General features: G+C 45.1%; 3 protein-coding genes across 9 annotated transcripts; 2 read left to right on the top strand and 1 right to left on the bottom strand.

The window, feature by feature from the left end:
* The first annotated feature begins 1,045 nt into the window (after positions 1 to 1,045).
* pcbp2 (poly(rC) binding protein 2) lies at positions 1,046 to 5,442 on the top strand. 4 transcript variants are annotated; one of them, XM_003963448.3, is made up of 13 exons: positions 1,049 to 1,214; positions 1,979 to 2,114; positions 2,219 to 2,242; positions 2,329 to 2,361; positions 2,483 to 2,599; positions 2,682 to 2,813; positions 2,898 to 3,026; positions 3,102 to 3,176; positions 3,357 to 3,398; positions 3,714 to 3,786; positions 3,862 to 3,917; positions 4,009 to 4,178; positions 4,280 to 5,442. In XM_003963448.3, exons 2-13 carry the CDS (start codon positions 2,046 to 2,048, stop codon positions 4,314 to 4,316), a joined length of 957 nt encoding a protein of 318 aa, XP_003963497.1. In that variant the 5' UTR covers positions 1,049 to 1,214; positions 1,979 to 2,045; the 3' UTR covers positions 4,317 to 5,442. The 4 variants fall into 4 exon arrangements, with proteins under 4 accessions (XP_011600940.1, XP_011600938.1, XP_003963497.1 ...); XM_011602639.2 differs by having other exon boundaries at positions 1,050 to 1,214; positions 3,357 to 3,416; XM_011602638.2 differs by having other exon boundaries at positions 1,046 to 1,214; positions 2,025 to 2,114; positions 3,714 to 3,917.
* A 1,133-nt stretch (positions 5,443 to 6,575) lies between these two features.
* On the bottom strand, positions 6,576 to 16,020 carry map3k12 (mitogen-activated protein kinase kinase kinase 12). Of its 2 annotated transcripts, none has more exons than XM_029833881.1 (14): positions 15,902 to 16,020; positions 12,794 to 13,317; positions 11,547 to 11,730; positions 11,208 to 11,399; positions 10,964 to 11,122; positions 10,367 to 10,525; positions 10,116 to 10,224; positions 9,754 to 9,863; positions 9,503 to 9,619; positions 9,293 to 9,427; positions 8,241 to 8,964; positions 8,085 to 8,152; positions 7,699 to 7,996; positions 6,576 to 7,393 (listed from the first exon to the last, which is right to left on the bottom strand). In XM_029833881.1, the coding sequence occupies exons 2-14, from the start codon at positions 13,254 to 13,256 to the stop codon at positions 7,238 to 7,240; spliced, it is 2,874 nt and encodes a 957-aa protein (XP_029689741.1). In that variant the 5' UTR covers positions 13,257 to 13,317; positions 15,902 to 16,020; the 3' UTR covers positions 6,576 to 7,237. The 2 variants fall into 2 exon arrangements, with proteins under 2 accessions (XP_029689741.1, XP_029689740.1); XM_029833880.1 differs by lacking the exon at positions 15,902 to 16,020 and adding an exon at positions 14,659 to 14,984.
* On the top strand, positions 15,585 to 19,551 carry aaas (achalasia, adrenocortical insufficiency, alacrimia). 3 transcript variants are annotated; one of them, XM_029833890.1, is made up of 17 exons: positions 15,585 to 15,735; positions 15,932 to 16,043; positions 16,257 to 16,384; positions 16,660 to 16,715; positions 16,799 to 16,890; positions 16,991 to 17,037; positions 17,244 to 17,342; positions 17,548 to 17,691; positions 17,858 to 17,978; positions 18,094 to 18,218; positions 18,304 to 18,364; positions 18,451 to 18,541; positions 18,639 to 18,732; positions 18,832 to 18,899; positions 18,987 to 19,068; positions 19,153 to 19,237; positions 19,310 to 19,551. In XM_029833890.1, exons 2-17 carry the CDS (start codon positions 15,933 to 15,935, stop codon positions 19,457 to 19,459), a joined length of 1,554 nt encoding a protein of 517 aa, XP_029689750.1. In that variant the 5' UTR covers positions 15,585 to 15,735; position 15,932; the 3' UTR covers positions 19,460 to 19,551. The 3 variants fall into 3 exon arrangements, with proteins under 3 accessions (XP_029689750.1, XP_003963523.1, XP_011600937.1); XM_003963474.3 differs by having other exon boundaries at positions 15,928 to 16,043; XM_011602635.2 differs by having other exon boundaries at positions 15,585 to 15,740; positions 15,928 to 16,043.
* Positions 19,552 to 19,728: the final 177 nt, after the last annotated feature.

The raw sequence follows: 19,728 nt of genomic DNA, 5'->3' as shown, positions 1-19,728 counted from the left end.
TACATCAAACTGTTTTCTAGGTTATATCTAAAATACTCTCAACAGACTTTGTACATTATAAAATAATGCATTTATTTCATGTTGGAAACTAAACATCAAGACATTGTACAGAAATGTAGTTTGTGGAGGGTACAAGACTTAACTGTAAAACTGTAGACATACACTAATGTATAGAAATAAATGTTTTACGTTAATTTCAGCAGCTCTTTACTGTAGATCAGACACAAATAGTAAAATAATACTTCCATATGCTCCACTATATTTGTGTTTGTACCACATAATGACAAAGGGTTTTAAAATGTACAACAAGATAATGAAGTAAAGAATCATTTATTTTTAACTGATAAAAGTGTAAAATATGAGTTTAAATAGAACAAAAAGGTTGAGGGATTTATAGGAAGAGCAAACCCCTCAACTCAAACGTGATGTTAGTGCGCCCTCTAACGGATCTAAACATTAGTACACAAATACATTAGAATTAGAATTAGAATTAGAATCAGGTTTATTGCCATTGTTCATGTAATACACAGTATTACACAAGCTAGGAATTTGTCCTGGTGTGACGCTGCGACATTCAACATAAAAAAGACAACATTAGAATAAGATAAATAAAATAAGACATATGTACAGTATACTGTATACTGTATACAAATAGTAAGAAATGGTGCAGGTCAATGCAGGAGTAATGTGAAATGATTTATGTAATGACATCAAAGGTATTATCGCTTTATATATTAAAAACAAATAAGGATAGTTTGTTCACACAATTTTTTATTTTTTGTGATTCAAGGTAGTTTTCTGTGTCAATTGGACGTTTTTAATTATTGAATTATTAAATTGTTGGATTTATGTAGATAAAATAATTTAGAAACGTTACTGTGCATTTCGTATCGGGTTTTATTCAAACCGAAGGCATAGCAAATGTGAAAATATCTGGAAATATTCCGTTGAATATAAAAAGAAAGTAAACTTACGCGCGACGAGTTCAGACTTCCGGCTGCGCCGCGGTGGGCGGGGTTGACCCGGATGGAGGGGCGGGACAAACGGCGGGGTCAAAGTTGAACTCGTATTGCCTTTTGTGCCAACCAGAAGAGTGGAGTCCGATCGAATAACGGTGGCTTTTCCCTCTTCCCCGGATCCTTTCAAAACTCCCTCCCGAACCTCTCCCCTTCTACCCTACCCACCCCCTGAACGCACTTCAAGGGACGGTTCGGGTAAGACTCCCAGACATGGCTTTGTTTTCCCTCGCTTGGCTTTAGAGTGAAGGACGGGATAACGGTGTTCCTCCGTGCGCTCCGTAGGCCGCGGGATCAGGCTATTTCTTGAATCGGACGCTGCTCGCTATCTGCATGGAAATTTACCAAAGCCATTTCGCTCCGGTTTTCGAGTTAGCTGGTGATTAGCCGATCGTTCTAAACGGTCGTTTAAATAACGACCGACTTATTGTGCGATAATATCCGCATATTCCCTGTAGTCGACGATATAAGAAGTTACGCTTCAAATGACCCGATGCTAAATTAGCCTCCGATCTCGCACGCGTGTCCAGGTTGGTATAACACACAATCGGCGACCATCGTGCTAACCTGGGCGGTTTCTGTGGTTTCCAACGGTACATGTGATCGCTTAAATCTAAACCATGCTCGTAGGCAGCGTGACTTTTGATCGCCAAGCTATGATGATAAGCTAAGTGGCCACCGCCGTGCAGTTACGGGAAGTAGTCATCGCCAATGTGATAACAGTGGGTCATTGTGCTGGCGTGAATAAGTGGAGTGAGGCCAGTCTAATGTGAATTACCGGACTGAAACGTCCCATTCTTTGGAAATGGATAGCTAACGTTCATAATGTACATTACAAGCCCCGTCTGACAGGGTCTTTACTGTCTGCAACGCCTAATTGTGCTCTATTGAAAGCAGCTTTTTGAGTAACCGTGGCTTTCTAATAACGTGTCCTCACAACGACGTTTTCCATCCGACTGCAGACGTTCAGCCAACGACCAAAGACGTGCTCTTTTTTGGCCACTTTAGTGTTTGGAATCCGCTGCAGAAATGGACTCAAGTCTGGTGGAAGGAGGGCTTAATGTAACCTTAACTATCAGGCTACTCATGCATGGGAAGGTGAGTACAGCAACCTGGAAGCATTTCATTAAGGTTTTCAAGCGTGAATGCAATGTAAAACTGCTTGTTTCTTATAATATACTTCTTTTTCTCTTTTTTTGCAGGAGGTTGGAAGCATCATTGGCAAGGTGAGCTGCTGTTGGTGCCAAAATTCATCTTATTCTTTTTGGTATTTAATTTTTTTCTGTTAAATATTTCTGGTATTTCTTTACAGAAAGGGGAGTCTGTCAAGAAGATGAGAGAGGAGGTGGGATGTTTTTCTTGTTTTATTGTACAAATAAGAGTGATTACCAGTAAGACAGCAGTGACCCGTCTGTCACAACGATGGCCGCAGTTAATTTGGTATTTCCTGTTTCCTGTGTCTGCAGAGTGGCGCTCGCATCAACATCTCAGAGGGGAACTGTCCAGAGAGGATCATAACCCTGGCAGGGCCGACCACCTCCATTTTCAAGGCCTTCTCCATGATCATTGAGAAACTAGAGGAGGTTGGATTTCCTGCTGTTGGATTATAGAAGCAATAAAAGTATAATTGTCACTTATGCTTTTTTTTCTCCATTTTCTGCCCAGGACATAAGCACCTCGATGACGAACAGTACGGCCACCAGCAAACCACCGGTCACCATTCGCCTTGTTGTGCCTGCCAGTCAGTGTGGCTCACTCATTGGCAAAGGTGGCTGCAAAATCAAGGAAATCAGAGAGGTGGGTTTGTATTCCATCGTTGGGAACGAGTCCGTATTTTTGATAGCCGGTGTGTAACTCTGTCACATGGTTATGCCTTTGTAGTCAGCAGGAGCTCAGGTACAAGTAGCAGGGGACATGTTGCCCAACTCAACAGAGCGTGCCATCACCATTGCAGGGACCCCACAGTCCATCATTGAGTGTGTCAAGCAGATCTGTGTCGTTATGCTCGAGGTATCGTCTCGCTCTGTAAGGCCGCTTCAACGCTGTTGGAAATGTGCAGCGGCTCAGTTTTTTTCTCTTCCTTAGTCTCCACCAAAGGGAGTGACCATCCCATACAGACCCAAACCCTCAGGCTCTCCTGTCATCTTTGCAGGCGGTCAGGTAAATGTTTTCCTGGAAGTGTACCCACTTGGTCTAGCAGCAATTCTGGTTAGGATCTGGTTTTCCTGGTGTTCCGTCACTGTTCTTGTGGCACACCGAGGACGGAGGACTGATGGATATTGAAATACAGACTGTGTGTGACTCTGGCTCGCCCTCTTAAGCGTTGCTCTCTCCTTGCAGGCATACGCTGTCCAAGGGCAGCACGCCATTCCACAGCCTGATGTAAGTGAAGGGCCCTCTGTAAGTGATCCAATATATTTGAAACTTCAGTCCTGGGGAGCCATGCCACCTCCTTATTTCATCCCTCTGACTATTATTTACCCATCCACCACTGCCTGTTACACATCTCCTTTTAATACATTCAAGTTACGCACGTAGTTTACATTAACCAAGACATCCTTTACTTTTTTCATGTCCCATCTCATTTTTTCCTCTCATCAATTTTACAAGGGAAATATTTACAAAATTCCGGCTGTATATTTTTTTTCCCCCTTCATCAGAATCGTCCTTGTGTCTTTTCCCTCCACATTTCAACAGCTCACCAAACTTCACCAGCTGGCAATGCAGCAGAGCCCCTTCCCAATTGCACATAGCAACCAGGGCTTCCAGGGTAGGTGGGCAGATAACTCGTATGATATAGATTTGCGATCATCAAGACTCACTGTGGTTTCTCTGGTACCCTCAGCTGGGATGGATGCCTCTGCGCAGACTGGCTCTCATGAGCTGACCATTCCAAACGATGTAAGTCATGAAGATCGCACCTCCAGCCTGATTTTTTTTTTTTTTTTCCTTCTGTCGTTCCCGGTACGAGTCATTTGTTTTCCTCCCCCAGCTCATCGGCTGCATCATTGGTCGCCAGGGTGCAAAGATCAACGAGATCCGCCAGATGTCGGGCGCTCAGATCAAGATTGCCAACCCCGTGGAAGGCTCCACTGACAGACAGGTCACCATCACTGGCTCTCACGCCAGCATCAGCCTGGCTGAGTACCTGATCAATGCCCGGTAAGATGAAAACAGTGATAATTGAACAGCCCGGATCATTTTTGAGTATTTTCGGCACTTTACCCTCCGCTGAACGTGACGGTTGACTTGGTTCCCCTCAGGCTGTCTTCTGAAGCTACTGGACTCGCAGCCAACTGACGCAGAGGCTCTTCATCAGCACCTAACGTAACCACCACCGCCACCCAACACCCCCACTTTTTATCCAGAGGTCCCTTATTGAACTTAATGCAAAAAACAAAGTACTAGAAACTCACCGTTTTCTCCTCGGCTTTGTTTATAAAACCTGCTCGGTCATCATCATGTATTGGTATTCTATTTATTTATTGATTTTAAATTCCCTTTGCATATAGTTTTTAAAGACCTCCCAGTTTATTTTTGCTCTTTACTGTATATCTGTATGATCTTCTTGATATAGGTAAAAAGTTTTAGAAAAATCTGAAAAGACAAATGTTTTCTTATGTCAGATTTTTCTTAGAAAATGTAAAAATGAAGAAAAAAAACCACATTGACATTATAGATGGACTGTTTTCCCTTTCCTTTTTAAATATCTATTTATTTTTATTTAATGCACAGCTTGTGAGTACAGTAGAACTTAACAAAATTTGCCATCTTCAGTTTGAAGCTGTACTTCCTGAATAAGGCATTGTGGGTTTAAATGGGTTTCGGTCGGATCCGGTTGAAGAAGTATGCAGGCAAAGCCTTTTAGTCAGAACGTTAAATGTGAGAACATGAAGCTACATTTTGTCTCGCCTTTTTAATTTGTTAAAGAAAAAACTGTTTTGTGTCATTCCTGTGTTTCCATCCGTTTTATTTCTCATTCAGGTTCTTTTGAGTATTGGAGTGTATTGGATTCTGATTTTGGTGGGTGGGTTCTGGACACCCTGGGACGTGCTTAAAAGAGAGCAACATATTTTAATTTTCCCTGAAATTACTAAGACCATAACGATAATGACAATAACATTGAAATGTTTGTGTTAAATAGAGAATATTTTTTTTAACTGCAGGGTTGGGGAATGCTGCAAAGGGCACAACTACAAGACATATTGGTCTTTATAAGTATATTATAATAAACTAGAAGGAGAAATATAGAATTAACACTCCTTTCCTGCTATCCTTTTTTGCCTGGGTCAGATTTTATTTTTTATTATTCTTTGCAGGATGAAGAAACTCACGATTTTGTGCACGTTTTCAAACTTGTAGATCTGGGTGCAATTAAATTGTTGAAGAATTGAAATGCAGAAATAAAAAAGATGTGAAATGCTTACCAGACTGTCCTGTCTAATGTTTTAGCCGCGCTTGCGGAGGCGACGAGTAGATGAGGACTCATTAATCTGTGCGTGTGGAGGGATTATCTTTGGTAAATAAAGTCGAGGTGAGGGAAACGGTAGAAAGCTCAGGATTGATTACGCTCAAGTGGCCACTGAACTTTCCTCTGGAGCTTCATGGCCAGCAAAATCTGTGGGGGGGGGGGTGATATCTTGTCAATATGGACTCAAATCTCCGAAGAAGGTAAAAGAGCATCAAATCTGATCCCTCAAAGAAACAATTACACATTTTAACCAATACATCATTTATTGTTGCTCATAATATTTTGCTTTAGATATAACTCCTATGTTACAGGTACAATGTGCAATGCTGTATAAAACCAAAACATTCAAACCCAAAGGATACTTAACATTTCTACTCGTAACCACCACGGAGAAGTGCACTATTCCTTATCTGGCTACTTTTGCAGTCACCTTAAAGGGTAAAAGAAACAGCTGAGGTGTTTTTATTATTATTTTTAATCAACCATTTGGTTCATTCCTCTATAAAGTAGTCCTTTTTTATATTAAGTCTTTAAATTCAAATTTTTTTCAATGCAACTGAACTACCTCCAATGAAAAATGGTCCGTTGAGACAATTGTACTAAAAATATGGGTGTGTTTTAATAGAAGTAAGATGTCTAATGCCTCAGTCCTGCTTAAGATGAGCAGCTCGGGGCTACAGTAGCTGCTGTTAGCATTGGGGGTGCATGATCTGCCCCTCCAGGAGCATCTAATTGTGACCAAACCTTTGTTGAGCTAGATGACCTGGTTAGCAGAGCACGCTGGCATTAGAGGTCACTTCTGTGTAAACACACGCTAATTGAAAAAGTCAAGACAGTCACTAATATGACCCAGCCAATTAGTCCAAACCAGAATCTGGCGATACAATTTGGGGAAAAAAGTGCATTTGGAGTCATCTGAAAAATGTCTCCTTTCAGCTAAACTGATTTTTTTTTAAAAAATCAATTATTTTTTCCTCTATATTTGAAACTCAGTAGATGTCGGGTTAAAAAAATAATATATAAACTACTGAGAATCCTCATTGTGCATCGTTTATGATGTCTTGGTGAAATATTCGTCCTTAAGTCCGTTTTTTTTTTTTTAAGTGCTAACATTGATAAGAAAAAAAAAATACTTTTGGGAATAAAAAAGTGTAAACTTTCACAAAATATAAAACTGACACATTCAAACCGTAAATTATAAACATGTAGTCATGCATTTGTTCACAGGGCTGCATACCGTTTAGTCTTACATTTTATCTTACAAATAAAATAAAGTTAAATATTTCTCATGTGGTACGTCATGGGTATTTACATTATTATTCATTATTATTTGATGCATTGGTGTGTGGAGGGCCGCTCCCAGAGTGAGGATTAGTGTTTTTTTAAAGGACGACGGTGGTGGTATCTTGTGCGCGCCTGTGCATCTGTGGAAGGGTTTTTGCTGAACTGGTGCTGCGGCTGAGGGTACCGCCGTTACTACTTTGCCTACAAAACAAACCCTGTTAAACTGAAAAGGACATTTTATCCGATGCCACAAGCTGCCAGAGTCACCCACATCAGGGCACGACGGGTGTCTTAACGTCGCCTGACTGAGGTCAACAGACGACCCGACAACTGGTCACAGTCTGAGTGTAGAAGCTGGGAACCCCCCGTGACAACAGTAACATACTGCACTGACAGGTAAGTGTGTGTCTGTGATGGCTGCTCACTGACAGGTGATCGGTTGGGGGCTTATCAAGTGTCCGGTTTTCTACAGAGGCCCAGAGTGGGGCGTCTGTGTGGAGCCCTGATACAGCTGCGATGGCGGAGCCCAGGCCCCGGCGCTGGGAGGACGGCTCGGTTCTCCGCTGCCAGACTGGTCCAGCTCAGCGCTGTCGCAGTCCGAATCATCACACAGGGCGCGACTCTGTCGAGAGGCAGCAGGAAACTCATAAGTCCGGGACATTAAATGTCCCCTCCTGCAAAAGTTGGGTTATCTTTTAAATCCCAGACGCTTGAAATAAAACTATAAATGCAGCACTGGCACAGTGGGACCACATAAAACCGTTTATCAGCATGTGTATTGAATTTTAGGATGAAGATTTACAGCCCACTGATGTGAAATGATTAGGATTGATTAAATATCTAATGGACTGGTGTCTGGATAGATTTTCTGGTGTGTGGAGGAAGCTCCAGAACTGACGCCGGCGATTCCCCGCGGAGTTTCTTTACCTCATTGGGATTCTGCCCAGCATCCAGCTGAGCTTTAGCCCGGCCCAGCGCTCCGTCTCTCTCCGACAGGCCGTCGGACGCTTGCGCGGGATCGGTGTTGTCGGCGGGGATCTCCGAACCCTGAGACAGGAGGTCGTCGCTGCGGTCGTCCAGTCTGTCATCCGTGTTAGTGCTGACCACGTCAGGGGTGCCGCTGTGGGAGTGGTCAGTGGTGTGACCCTCCTCGCCATCGGAAACGGACAGGTTCTCTGAGCTAAAGGTCGAGACCGACTGGCACTTGGTGATACTGGTCGGACGTCTGCGGAAAACACAAACAGCAACATCTCTCTCTAAACAAATCGTCAGCGGAGGGAAGACAGTATGTGGAAGCACGGCGAGTTATTCACCGTCTCCGTGGCAACTCAACCTCACTGTCAACTTCACCCTCCTCCTCTTCTGATGACACTCCGCGTCTCTGAGGTTCAAAAAGAGAGAGAACGCACGCGTGAACGCGGCGGCAGTGTTCTCAGTGCAGGAGTGTGAACTTATCTCTGACGGCCTACCTGCTTCCGTGTGATAGCTGCCCTGTACAGAATGGCTGACGGAGTGAGGTGCTGACTCCCGATGCCCCCCGACGCCCCCCGTGGCATCCTCACGGCCCCAGCTCCTTCCTCTTTGTCCTCGCCGTCGAGTAGTAGGCGCGGAGATCCCAGAGAGGCTCTTCTGGCTGCTGCCCCTCTCCCACACGGGGAATCCGGGCTGCTGGAGAACGGGAACGACGCGGCGTCCTCGCTCGGCGTGTCGCTGCGCGGGGGAGTTTCTGTGAGGTCGTCGAGACCAGTCGCCCCGGCCTCTGATCCCCCTAAACCCGCAGAGGCGCTGAGGCTGCCTCCTCTCTCAAAGCAGCCCACAGAGGGCTCGCCTTTTTCCTGGGCCTCTGCCTTCAGCGTGGTGCATATAAGGTCTGGGCTGGAGGAGGACAGCTGCCTCTGCTGCTGCTCGTGGCCGAGGCCCCGCAGGGCAGCAGAGGGCTCCAGCAGCTGCTTGGAGGTATTGGTTGTGGAGCCATTCGTCTGGGCAGTCGAGTCCCTGTTAGGAGAGGACTGATTTGCCTTAAGTCCAGCCAGGTCCCCACTGCTGCCTTTACCCGGCTTGCGGTGGCGAGTCTTTACCCTTCGGGACCGGCTGGGAGAAGTGGAGCTTCTGTTGGGGCACGCTGGAATAGTGATTTGCATCACGGAAGAATCCATTTTGGGAATGATTACCTCAGATTTGAGGATGTCTGGCCTGGAGGAGCAGAAGGGACTCGTCAACAGCAACAACAACTCACAAACCTGATAAATATTCATTAATTCACTTCAGCATCTTTCATGAACTAAAAAGAAGCTGCTGATTGCGAGCAGAATTATTTCTTTTAAAGTCTGTAAAAACTCCCCCTTGTTAAACATCAGCTTTACATTTGATGATATCCAGTCCCTCATTTACAAGGTCCTGACCTCAATAACTGGAAATTAAGCTCCTCACTTTGTATTTTCTTCAAAATTGTCCAGTCTGAACAGCTCCTGTGAGTCTCAGCAGCCCCGTTAGACAGTAGAGTTTGAATTCAGCCTCGTACCTCTTTCCTGAAGGAAGCTTCTGTGGAACATTTCTCTTCTTGATGAGCTTGTCCATAGTGTTTGAGGAGCTGCTCTGTCTGGAACTGTGGTGCTTGAACAGACTTGGGTACTTTTTATCCAGGGACTGCTCTCTCCTGGAACCAGACGCAGGACAATGTCAGTGTTTGGGCTTCTGCTGATCCGTAAACTGTTTCTGGGCTTGTTCCTACCTCTGCAGCTCTTTCTCTTTCAGCTCCAGCTGCAGCATAACGGCGCTCAGCTCCATGTAGAGATTGTTAGCTCTCTCCAGTTTCCTCTCATAGTGCTCACGAATATCCAAAGCATGCCTGAGAAGATAAACATGCAAACATGCCACCATGGTGGACAGACCCTGATGTGGCACATATGAGCTAATATGTAATAGGATTGTGTAACGGCTGGATTTGCTGAAAAGTTTATGTTAAAAAGAAGCAGTGGAGACCTGAGCTCCTCTCTGCGTCTGTTGATTAGTTCTTCATCAAGCCGGTGGAGACAAGTACCCTCCGACTTGATCTTCTCAAAGTGCCGTTTCACCTCTTCTCGCCATTCAGCCTGATGAGAGAACATTCTGTTAAAAGCCGTCAAACTTCCCCCTTTTTTTCTCTACAGCAGATACAGTCTGACTGCAGCCGAAAGCAGAGCTGCATGAATATGATGTAAATTGAACACGTTCGTTTAATTGATGGGTTCAATCCATCGCTCATTTCCTGCTGTATTGAAAGAAACATTCCTCTCCAGTATGTGCATTTGGATCCATTTTTACATATTTTTGCAGTTAAACATAAGGTCGTTCAGTAACCGTACCTGAGACTTGAAGTATGTCTCTTGTGGGGTGGACAGCACATCAGCAGACGCAATGTCCAAATGGAGGAGGATCTGACGGAAAGAGGGCCTATTTCTAGGCTTACAATTCCTGCAAAGCCACAAAAGATGCTTGTCTGACCAATCAATAAACTACAAACCTGTCCACAAATCCACTCTCAACCTGTGCTTCTGTTCCTTTCTGCACTTTTTTCTACCTCTGGTTCTCTGCGCATGTGTTTCAGGGACATTACCAGCACTGTCTGAGGAGGATCTTGAAGCCGTCAGGGCAGCTCTCGGGTATCGGCAGCTGGAGGCTGTTGTTCCCCACACCCCAGATGATGGCGGAGGAGTCCACATCTTTATAAGGGATCTCTCCTGTCAACATCTCCCACAGCACCACTCCAAAGGACCTTAAAGCAAGTGACGTTTTATTTATTTAGGAAGTTTGGATGAGATCATGATATGTTTAATTGATAAAGAAAAAAAGAAGGTGCCTTCGAAAACAGGTACAGGGCATACAGTACAGTGAAGCCATCACACAGCATATCAGTACGGATTAAACTAAAAATGTGCTCAGATTCAATTTTAAATTGAGTTTAGCCTCACTGGTTTACTGTAACGGGCAATTGTGCCTCTCTGTTCCAATATCACCTGTATATTTAGGCTCTTTTCAGCTGTAATGTAAACATTTAGCTTCCGTATTTTTTTATTTAAGTCCATTTTAAACTCAATTCAGCCCCCCTGTGTCACTATAACCAGTGTAATACCCGGTCTGTTCCAGTATAACCAGTCTGTGCCTCCGTCGTTGTCTAGAAAAATATACTGGTGTATTTGAGAGTTTGACATACCAGATGTCCACCTTTTCGGAGACAGGCTCGTTACGAATGACCTCAGGGGCCATCCAAGCCACAGTCCCAGCAAACGACATCTTGGTACTCTTGTCGCTGAGCTCCTTTGAGGTTCCAAAGTCAGAGATCTTTACCAGGTCATCGTGGGTAATCAGCATACTGAAAAACACAAGATGCAGGGTTAATAAAAGCAAGCTGAAGCATCAGTCACAGGATGATGGCTGTGCTACGTGGCTCCACTTACTTAGGTGACTTGAGGTCGCGATGGATGATTTTGTGAAGGTGGAGGTAGTTCATGCCACCTGCAATGCCCATAGACCAGTCAACCAGGAGGGACGGGGTGATTTTACGACCCGCCCTCAGCACCTCATACAACTGGCCTTGAGCACAGTATTCCATTAGGATACAGTAACAGGGAGCCTGTGTGCACACGCCCCTGTCAGGAAGCATCAGATAGTCAGACACTGAACAACAGCACAGGTGAGCAGAATGCACGCTATTAAATACAGTTAATGTTCTCTAGTCAGGCAATTAAGTCATCTTTTAAGCTTGTGGGTCTAAGGGAGATCTGGATTTTCCTTACTTGAAAGTGATGATGTTGGGGTGCTTGAGTTTGCGTAGGTGTTTGATCTCAGTCTCCTTGATGTCCCGCACTTTCTTCACGGCCACCTCCTCTCCGTGGAACTTGCCAAGGAAGACGGCGCCCTGTGCCCCGCTGCCCACCCACTGCAAGTCAGAGATTTCCTCAAAAGGAACCTCCCAGGACTCTGGATGCACAGCAGCAGCAAGAACAAAAGTGTGTGCAAACGTGAATGAAGTATTTTTCTCAGTTAACACGCACATTGTAACAGATTTGCACGCTTCAGAGGAATTATTTAAATCACACCCATTACACAATGTGAATTATCTACGGTTCCAGTTCTGGGCCGATCGGACACACAGGAGTCAGGAAGGTTTGCTGAGCAAATGTTGGGTTCATGCTACATAATAAAACCAGCTGAAAGGACACAATTAGAGCCAACAGGGCAACAGTCGTGTTCAAACAAATGCCAATATTGACAACTTAGTCAGAGGATCATAACATTCCTGTCCAGAGATAAGGGATAAATTGAGGGGAAAATCCACAGCGCACTCATAGCTTAATCTGTCATCTGTCAGGCTGACTCTCGTTAAATGACAGCGAGCACACAGTCGCTGCAGAGAGACCAGCCGGCCTGAATGAAAGAGACAGGCGGATCAATTCTTCATGAGGTTCGCTGAAGTTTCCAGCTCCTTGGAGTCTGACCGCTGCGGTGTGGAGGCAGACGCACACACGAGCACAGGGACAGACTGTAAACAGAAACGCCACCGACAGGATAAGGAGCGCTTAACAGAGGGAAATTAAAGGCAAAGTTCAGAGAGGGTGAAAATGCTTCTTCCATCACATCTCTGCTGTGGGAAGCGTTCCATTATAAATCACGAGATACAGTATTCAACAACATTTAATCCAATTTCGATTTCAGCAACAGTAATCACCGCTGTTATATGTAACCGGTGCAAATTCTGCAGAGAAAGGAATCATTTTCCACATTTTTTGTGCATTTCTGACAAAAGATGAAGATGTTCGGATTGAACCTTTGGAGTCCTCTTTACATTCACACATTCATGCACATTTCCATGCACTGGTGGCACTGATGGGTGAGATAATCAGTCACACACTCACACAGTGACGAGGCTCCAGTCAGCAAGCTGGTGTAAACTGTATTAACGGCCCATCAAACGGCCGATCTTCTGATCATGAAGCTATTTGCTGACAAAATAACATGTCGTCGGTGTGATATCTTCACATACCTTCGTTACTGTGTTTGTGTTCAGTGGAGTAGGCCTTTCCGATCATGGTCCAAACCGGTTTTAGGCAGCCAAACAGTCCCTCCAAAAAACCTCCGCTTCCTGATTGTAGCCGAATGTTCTCTGACTGGCTCCGAACAGCGCCAGCCTCTGGGCTGTGCCCAGCTTCGGCTCCACCGCCACACTGGCAGGCCTCATGTTCATGTAGTTTTAGCACGCTGTTGTCAAAGTGCGCTGAGGGTCCATCACTGGGAGTGGGGCTGCTGCCCCCCGGCACCACCTGTGCGCCCGTGTCAATGGATAGCACGTTACGTAGGACACACTGTGTGGGGGTCAGGTCCGTTTCGGGGGTACACGCAGGGGTATCTCCATCGAGCCTTCGATAGAGCGGTTCTGAGATGGGAGTGCTGAAGCCTGAGAGGGAGGGGGAAGGGGCACGGGGCTCATGGATACAGGTCCCACTCATCAGGGGTTTCCCCAACACAGCAGGTTAGGGTGGATGAATGGTGGAGCGATGAGAAGGAAACCTGGGGGAAGAGAGGAGGTACAGTTACACTTTTATGCATATTGTTTAAAACAATGTTCTCTATTTAAGAATCCAGACTACAGATCTTGGACCTTTTCATTGGTTGCCATGTAAACATTCACTCTTTTAACGCACAGAATTAAACACACGGTTTTTTTAACAGCTGTTTGCATTCATTGTCACGAGATTACTTCAATCATCACTAAATGTTCTACATTTATACTCGGAGAGAGACTAGGCCTTCCCTTTTACCATTATCTCACATACAAGTTCTACATTTTTGACATTAGTAACTGATTCTGTTTCAGCACTGGAGAGCTCCATTAGCAAAGAGGAGCTCTCCAGTGCTGAACTGATGCTCACCCTTCCATCTTTGAAGAAATCACCAGAATCATCACTAAAATTATCTTTCACGAAGACAAAGCAGAAATGGCTGCACCGCTTTAAACACCTAAATTCTCCAAATTCTCTTCGAAACGTGCAGCAAAGCCTCCTCTTGCTGTCTATGAATGGGGAACCAGCCACCTCCAGAGAGGAGATGGGCTTTATGAATGAACGGACCCACGGAGGTTGTGCGGTCCACGGACCCGACAGTCACCTGTGTGTTATCTGTCACCCTGAGGCGCATCTGTCCCACAGCATCACAGCAAAGCACCTGCACTGTCAAGCACTGCGTGGACGGCGCTCTGTTCATTTGAGGAATATGTCCACTTGCATAACCACCTTTGCGTGGATCTGTGCGCAAGCCCGTGCGTGCATACATGTGCGCGCGACAGTACGTTAGGGCTATATAGAAGAGAGGGAGAAGGAGAGTATGAGTGTGTGTGTGAGAGAGAGAGAGCGAGAGAAAGCACATGTATCCGCGTATCAGCTCCATTTCTTACACTGCAGCACCGCATGAGGGTAAGCGCGGCGTGTGAGTGCGTGAATTAACGGCAACAAACAACCGCCGGGCCTGTGCCGAAGGACCAGCGCACATACGCACACAATTGCAGGAAGATCAATCTTTAAATAACTGGGGATGTGATGATGACTCTCAGCAGCATCACAGGCGACGTGCATGAATCGCAAGCCTGTACCTACTATGCTCCGTGCCAAGTGAAACTGTCGCAGCGTCTCCACATTTACCCGCACATCCATCCCACAACGTCGTTTCTCTTCGCTGCACAAATATGATTTTATAGTATCCGTCGACGATGATTGGTTTCCTGGCAGCGTCGGCTCAGTGGTGCAGTGTGAGCGGCGTGAACGCTAGTGCGCCGAGCAACGGCATCATGCCCAACGGCGCGGTCGATTTCTTATTCAATCAACATTTAAACCGGATAGTGTGACATTCCCATACCTTTCTCCCTGGTTGATGTCGCGTTGTCAAGTGAAGGGGTGGGCTCGGTTTTCTATTTAACGGAGATAAAGAGCAGCAAACCGCTGTTTTTCTTCCGCCGGGGCTGTGCGCCGTATTTGTGGTCCCAATATCCCAGAGTTTCACGTTACCGGGATGAATCCCAGCAGGCAAATTGTGTTATCAATAACCGGGGACCCATGCAACGTGAGGCGCGCTGGGTTTTTCGGGGGGAGGGAGCTGTCTCCTTCCCAGTGCTCAATTGACGTCACGGAACTGTGGGATGCGCCGCCAGGGGGCGCGTCCAGCGCTCTCTACAAGCGCATTGATACACAAAGACTTTGCTATCAGTTTCCGTCATCACATCAATAATTTCCATATCCAGTACGTGTCGTTAAAGGCGCACTGACTGAGTCGACGTCTGAGCCGTGCTTCCAACAGAAGAACCGTTTAGAGAAACCATCTGCCGCTGCTGATGTGTCCTTGAGCAAGGCGCACGGCTTCACGTACGCCTTTGTGCAACGGACCGTCCGAGTGTACATCCCTGAGCAAGAAAGGCTCACAAAACCCCTAAAAAAAAATCACGCTTACTGGTCCTTAAAAAGCCAGTAAAAATAATCAAGGAACTTGCAAAAGGTTCGGAACGCTGTAGATTTTAACCTATGATAAACACTAGAGATTATTTTGGGATTTTGCTTGGATCATTGTCTGATATTTATATGCCCTTTTAATATTTTATAAGCTGTTATTTAAAAGTATAGATAGAGAGGAATCAAACCACAGTATTCTGCAGAATTGCAACAGAACGCGCGTTAGACGCCAACATCAAAACAATCTGGCGCTTATTTTGCATCTTGTGTCTGTAGTGTCACTAAGAAACCGATAGAGGGCAGCACGTGACTCTTTTTTTTAATCGAAACCGGACTCGTTAGGTTTTTGACCCTCTGAGTTGCCGTAGTTGACACGGCGGGACAGACTTAAATAAGGAATCTGTCTGTTAAAATCAGGCCAACGTAGCATGTAGCTTTATTTTGCTGTTTGGAAGTAATTCAAGAGACAGTGAAAAGGACGGGATATAAGGTTTGGTAAATATTACATGATGGTTTTAAGACAAGTGTCAAAGTTAAAGCAGGCGGGTAGCTAACCCATTAGCATGTGGAAATGAGGTTCTTCTAAAGGCTTTACGTTACCCGTTTTTACTTGGCTCTTGTGGTAAAAACGTAAAATCATCATCTACCACGACTACCTGATTAAAACATGGTCTTTTCCCAGTTAGGATGTGTTCGCTGGCGCTGTTTCCTCCTCCGCTCCCCGCTGGACAGACCACTCTGTGCGAGTCCAACAACGAGCTGCTGTCCAGAACCTCCATTGATGACCCACAGAAGCAGGTCTGGCTCTGATCCATTTAGTACAGAAAGAATCCGTCAGTGTTACCAGGTCTGAAACGAGCTGCCATGACAACAGTTCTTTCTGTACAAGTAGATATCTTACCAGTGTTTTCTGTAGTCGCAGATATAAGAGGCCGAACCTGGCCCCATAGGAAGTGCAAGAATATTGGTGTAAGAGCTGAGTTAAGCTACATAACTGTGTTTTCTCTGCAGGAGTCCAGTCCTTTGAGTCTGTATTTTCCTCGAGAGTCTCTGAAGCTCCACTGTCGCACAGAAAGCAGCAGCAAGGCGGCTTTTCTGGATCACTCTGAAACCCTGTGGATGAGGAGTGCAGCAGCATGGTAAACTCACACAAAAGCTCTACACTGTCTATCCATTAATCATATCAGGTTCCGTGAAATGAAAGAAAGCGAGTTCAAAAAGAAGTATATCGCATATAAGGACGTCTGAGATGAGTAAGGATTAAAAATGTAATGTTATAAAATTTCCACATGAGCAGTTTTCATATCGCAACAAAAAAAACTCCACTATTATTAAAATCTACTCTTCTATCAGGTATTTATCCAGTAACTCCACCAGCACCAATCACATGTAACACTTAATCTGTCCATTTCAGGAGGGATGGAGGCTTCACAGGACTACTTAATGAAATAACCAACTCGCATACTGAGGGTGAGTAATGAATGGTCTTCTGTTACGCTATAAATTGTCCATATTTCCCAGTTAAACCTGTATATTTGCTAATGTGTATGCAGTGCCCAAGTGGCTATCGGTGACCTGTGGTTGTATTTTGGCATTGCTTCAAAAGGTGTCATCATTTCATGGTTCGCTCTTTCCTCATTTAGCAGTAAGTCTCACTCATTAAGTCAATTTGTTGTTCACCCTGAAACCCAGCTGGCCGCTGTCGTGCCTCATAAATCTTTTTGGTTTGTGTTTTTAATTCGTAGCTGAGCAGCGACAACATGATTGCAGAGTTTTCTCAGGTTTTAAATTGGTAAGTTTTATCATTGCGATGGATTATTTTCTATGCTAAAGGATGAAGAAGAGGATCATCTCCTTTTAATTGTATAAGATCGCACCACATTTCTACTGTTTAGGTTAATATAATGATGGTAGCATTTTCCTATACTACAGAAACGTATGTTAATGTAATAACATAATAACATTACTATCTGGACTGATTCTGTTCCCGTTTTCCAGGTCTGACTGTGTGGTGCGAGCCTTCGCTTGGCACCCTCATACTGATAAATTTGCTGTGGCTCTGATGGATGACTCCATTAAAATCTACAACCCCAAAAGGTACATTTACCCCACGCTATATTTCATATCAGAGTGGTTTAAAAAAAACAAACAGTGATTTATAGTTTAGTGCAGTTAAAAGCGTGTTAACTTTTCCCAATGAGAGTTGAATTCGATTAGATGTGTGTCAAAATCCTCGAGTTTCTCTTCACATCTTTTGTAACCGTAAACCTGCTGCTGAATGTTGCTTTGTTTTGTCTCTCAGTGCAACAACGCCCACGTTAAAGCACCGTCTTCAGAGGAATGTTGCGGCTGTGCAGTGGAAGCCGCTGTGTGCCTCGGCCCTCGCTGTTGCCTGTCAAAACTGTTTACTGGTGTGGCACGTGGACCCCTGCTCCCTCTCCACCAGGTACCTCACCTTCAGTGGCAACTAAAAAGTCGAGTATTAGGATCCCAAGTTCTTTTACATGACGTGTTGGGTTGTGATTTAGTTTAATTCATCATTACCACTTTTATTTCTGTGCTTTAAAATGTCACATGTCAAATCCAGCACTATTTCTCCCTCTGGCCTTCAGGCCTTCATCTGGCTGTGCTCAGGTTCTGTCTCATCCCGGTCACTCTCCTGTCACTTCCATCGCCTGGTCTCCGAGCGGCTCTCTGCTTTTGTCGGCCTCGCCGACGGACACCGCAATGATGGTATCAAGCGGCAACCTCACCCTTGACCTTTTAGCTATAACGTAGAATATGTGTGACCGGTCATTGAATATCTCATAATCAACATACCCTCAGAAATCGAGTTTTTGTGTTTCAGGTTTGGGATGTTGCTTCAGAAAGTTGTGTTCCACTTCAGCGTGTTGGAGGAGGCGGCGTCAGCTTCCTGTCCTGGTCTCCTGATGGGAGTCATGTTCTCGCTTCTACCCCGGCTGCCCTGTTTAGGTAAGAGACAAAACTTTTAATCTGAAGATTAGTGGGAGAGATGGGCTTTTTAACCATGAATACATAATTATTTTTCTAAACTCAGGGTTTGGGAGACCAGGATGTGGACCTGTGAGCGTTGGCCATGTTTAAAAGGACGCTGCCAGGTGAAGTTCTCTTACAATTGGTGTTTACTCAGGTTAGAAAAGTAAGTATTTACTATATAATCTCGATGTATATTGTCCTCTTGTAGTCTGGCTGTTGGAGTCCAGATGGAAGTCGACTACTCTTCTCTGTTCAGGGAGAAATGGTCATCTACGCTCTCACCTTCACTGAGACACCAGGTAATTTACAAACTAACTTACAAAGTTACTTTATCTTGACCTTTATCAATGTATGGATATCTCTTCTTACCTATATGATGTGACTCTTTTTCATCAGGCCCACCTACAAGCACATCAAAGGGGCCGCAGGCAGCTGCTGTCGTGGCCGACCTGTCGGAGACGACCTTTAAAACCCCAGACGGCGAGATTGTGTAAGACCTGTGATCAAAATCATTATGCGGGGTATTTATAACAACAGGCAGGGGACAAATTACATATTACGTATTTCATTCATCTAATATCTTCACCAGTGTTGGAGGGGAGATCCAGTCCTTAGCCTGGGACCCAACAGGAGAGCGACTCGCTGTGCTTCTCAAAGGTCTTTTTCACCCAGATGAACCCAATCAGTATCGCTATATTTTTATTCCAGGTTTTAATAATTCCTCTTCCTTATCTGCTCTCTCAGGTGATCCACACGCCACTGACCGGCCGGCAATCATCGCCGTGTTTAAGACGAGGAGCAGACCCATTTTTGAGCTTTTGCCATGGTTCGCACATGAACTCTTGCAGAACTTTAGCTGAGTACTTTTCCAGGGTTAGCATGTGGTAACGTTCGTTGTCTTCGTGTTTAGTGGGTTTGTTCAAGGGGAGGCCGGTGCAGAAGCAAGACTCATGCAGTTCCATCCCAATTTCCAGCACGGAGCTCTGCTCACTGTGGTTGGTTTTACTTTGAATTTAATATTCTTGCATTCACCATATTACTTGCTTAACACGTCTCTCTGTTCTCAGTGTTGGTCCAGTGGAAGAATCACCCATGTGCCTTTCTACTTCCTGAGTGCCGGCATCCCTCACTGCGGCCTCAGTGGCAGCCCACTGCTGCCACGCCATCAGAGCAGAACCACAGACAACCAGTCTCTCTTCACAGAGCAGCAATCCTGACCTGCTGCCAGCAGACAACACGCAGTCGCGAATTACTGTTAATAGATGTGATGAAATGCTTTATGTTTAGAATAAATCCACCCTTTTCTGATGAATTGTTGAATTTTTGCTCCAGAGTTGAAACAACTGTCGATGTCCATTAAAAGAAACATGTGTGGGGGGGGGGGGGTATAAAGCAGCAAAAGTGAAGGATGTTAATAGTTAATGTTGCTACTGTTGAAGTCATGCATGACAAATCTAAGATTAAACTACGCTACATGCACACCCAT

This window comes from Takifugu rubripes, chromosome 3, assembly GCF_901000725.2.
Source record: "Takifugu rubripes chromosome 3, fTakRub1.2, whole genome shotgun sequence".
NCBI lineage: Eukaryota > Metazoa > Chordata > Actinopteri > Tetraodontiformes > Tetraodontidae > Takifugu > Takifugu rubripes.
Note: the sequence above shows the minus strand (reverse complement) of the source record. Positions and strands in the feature narration are given on the sequence as shown.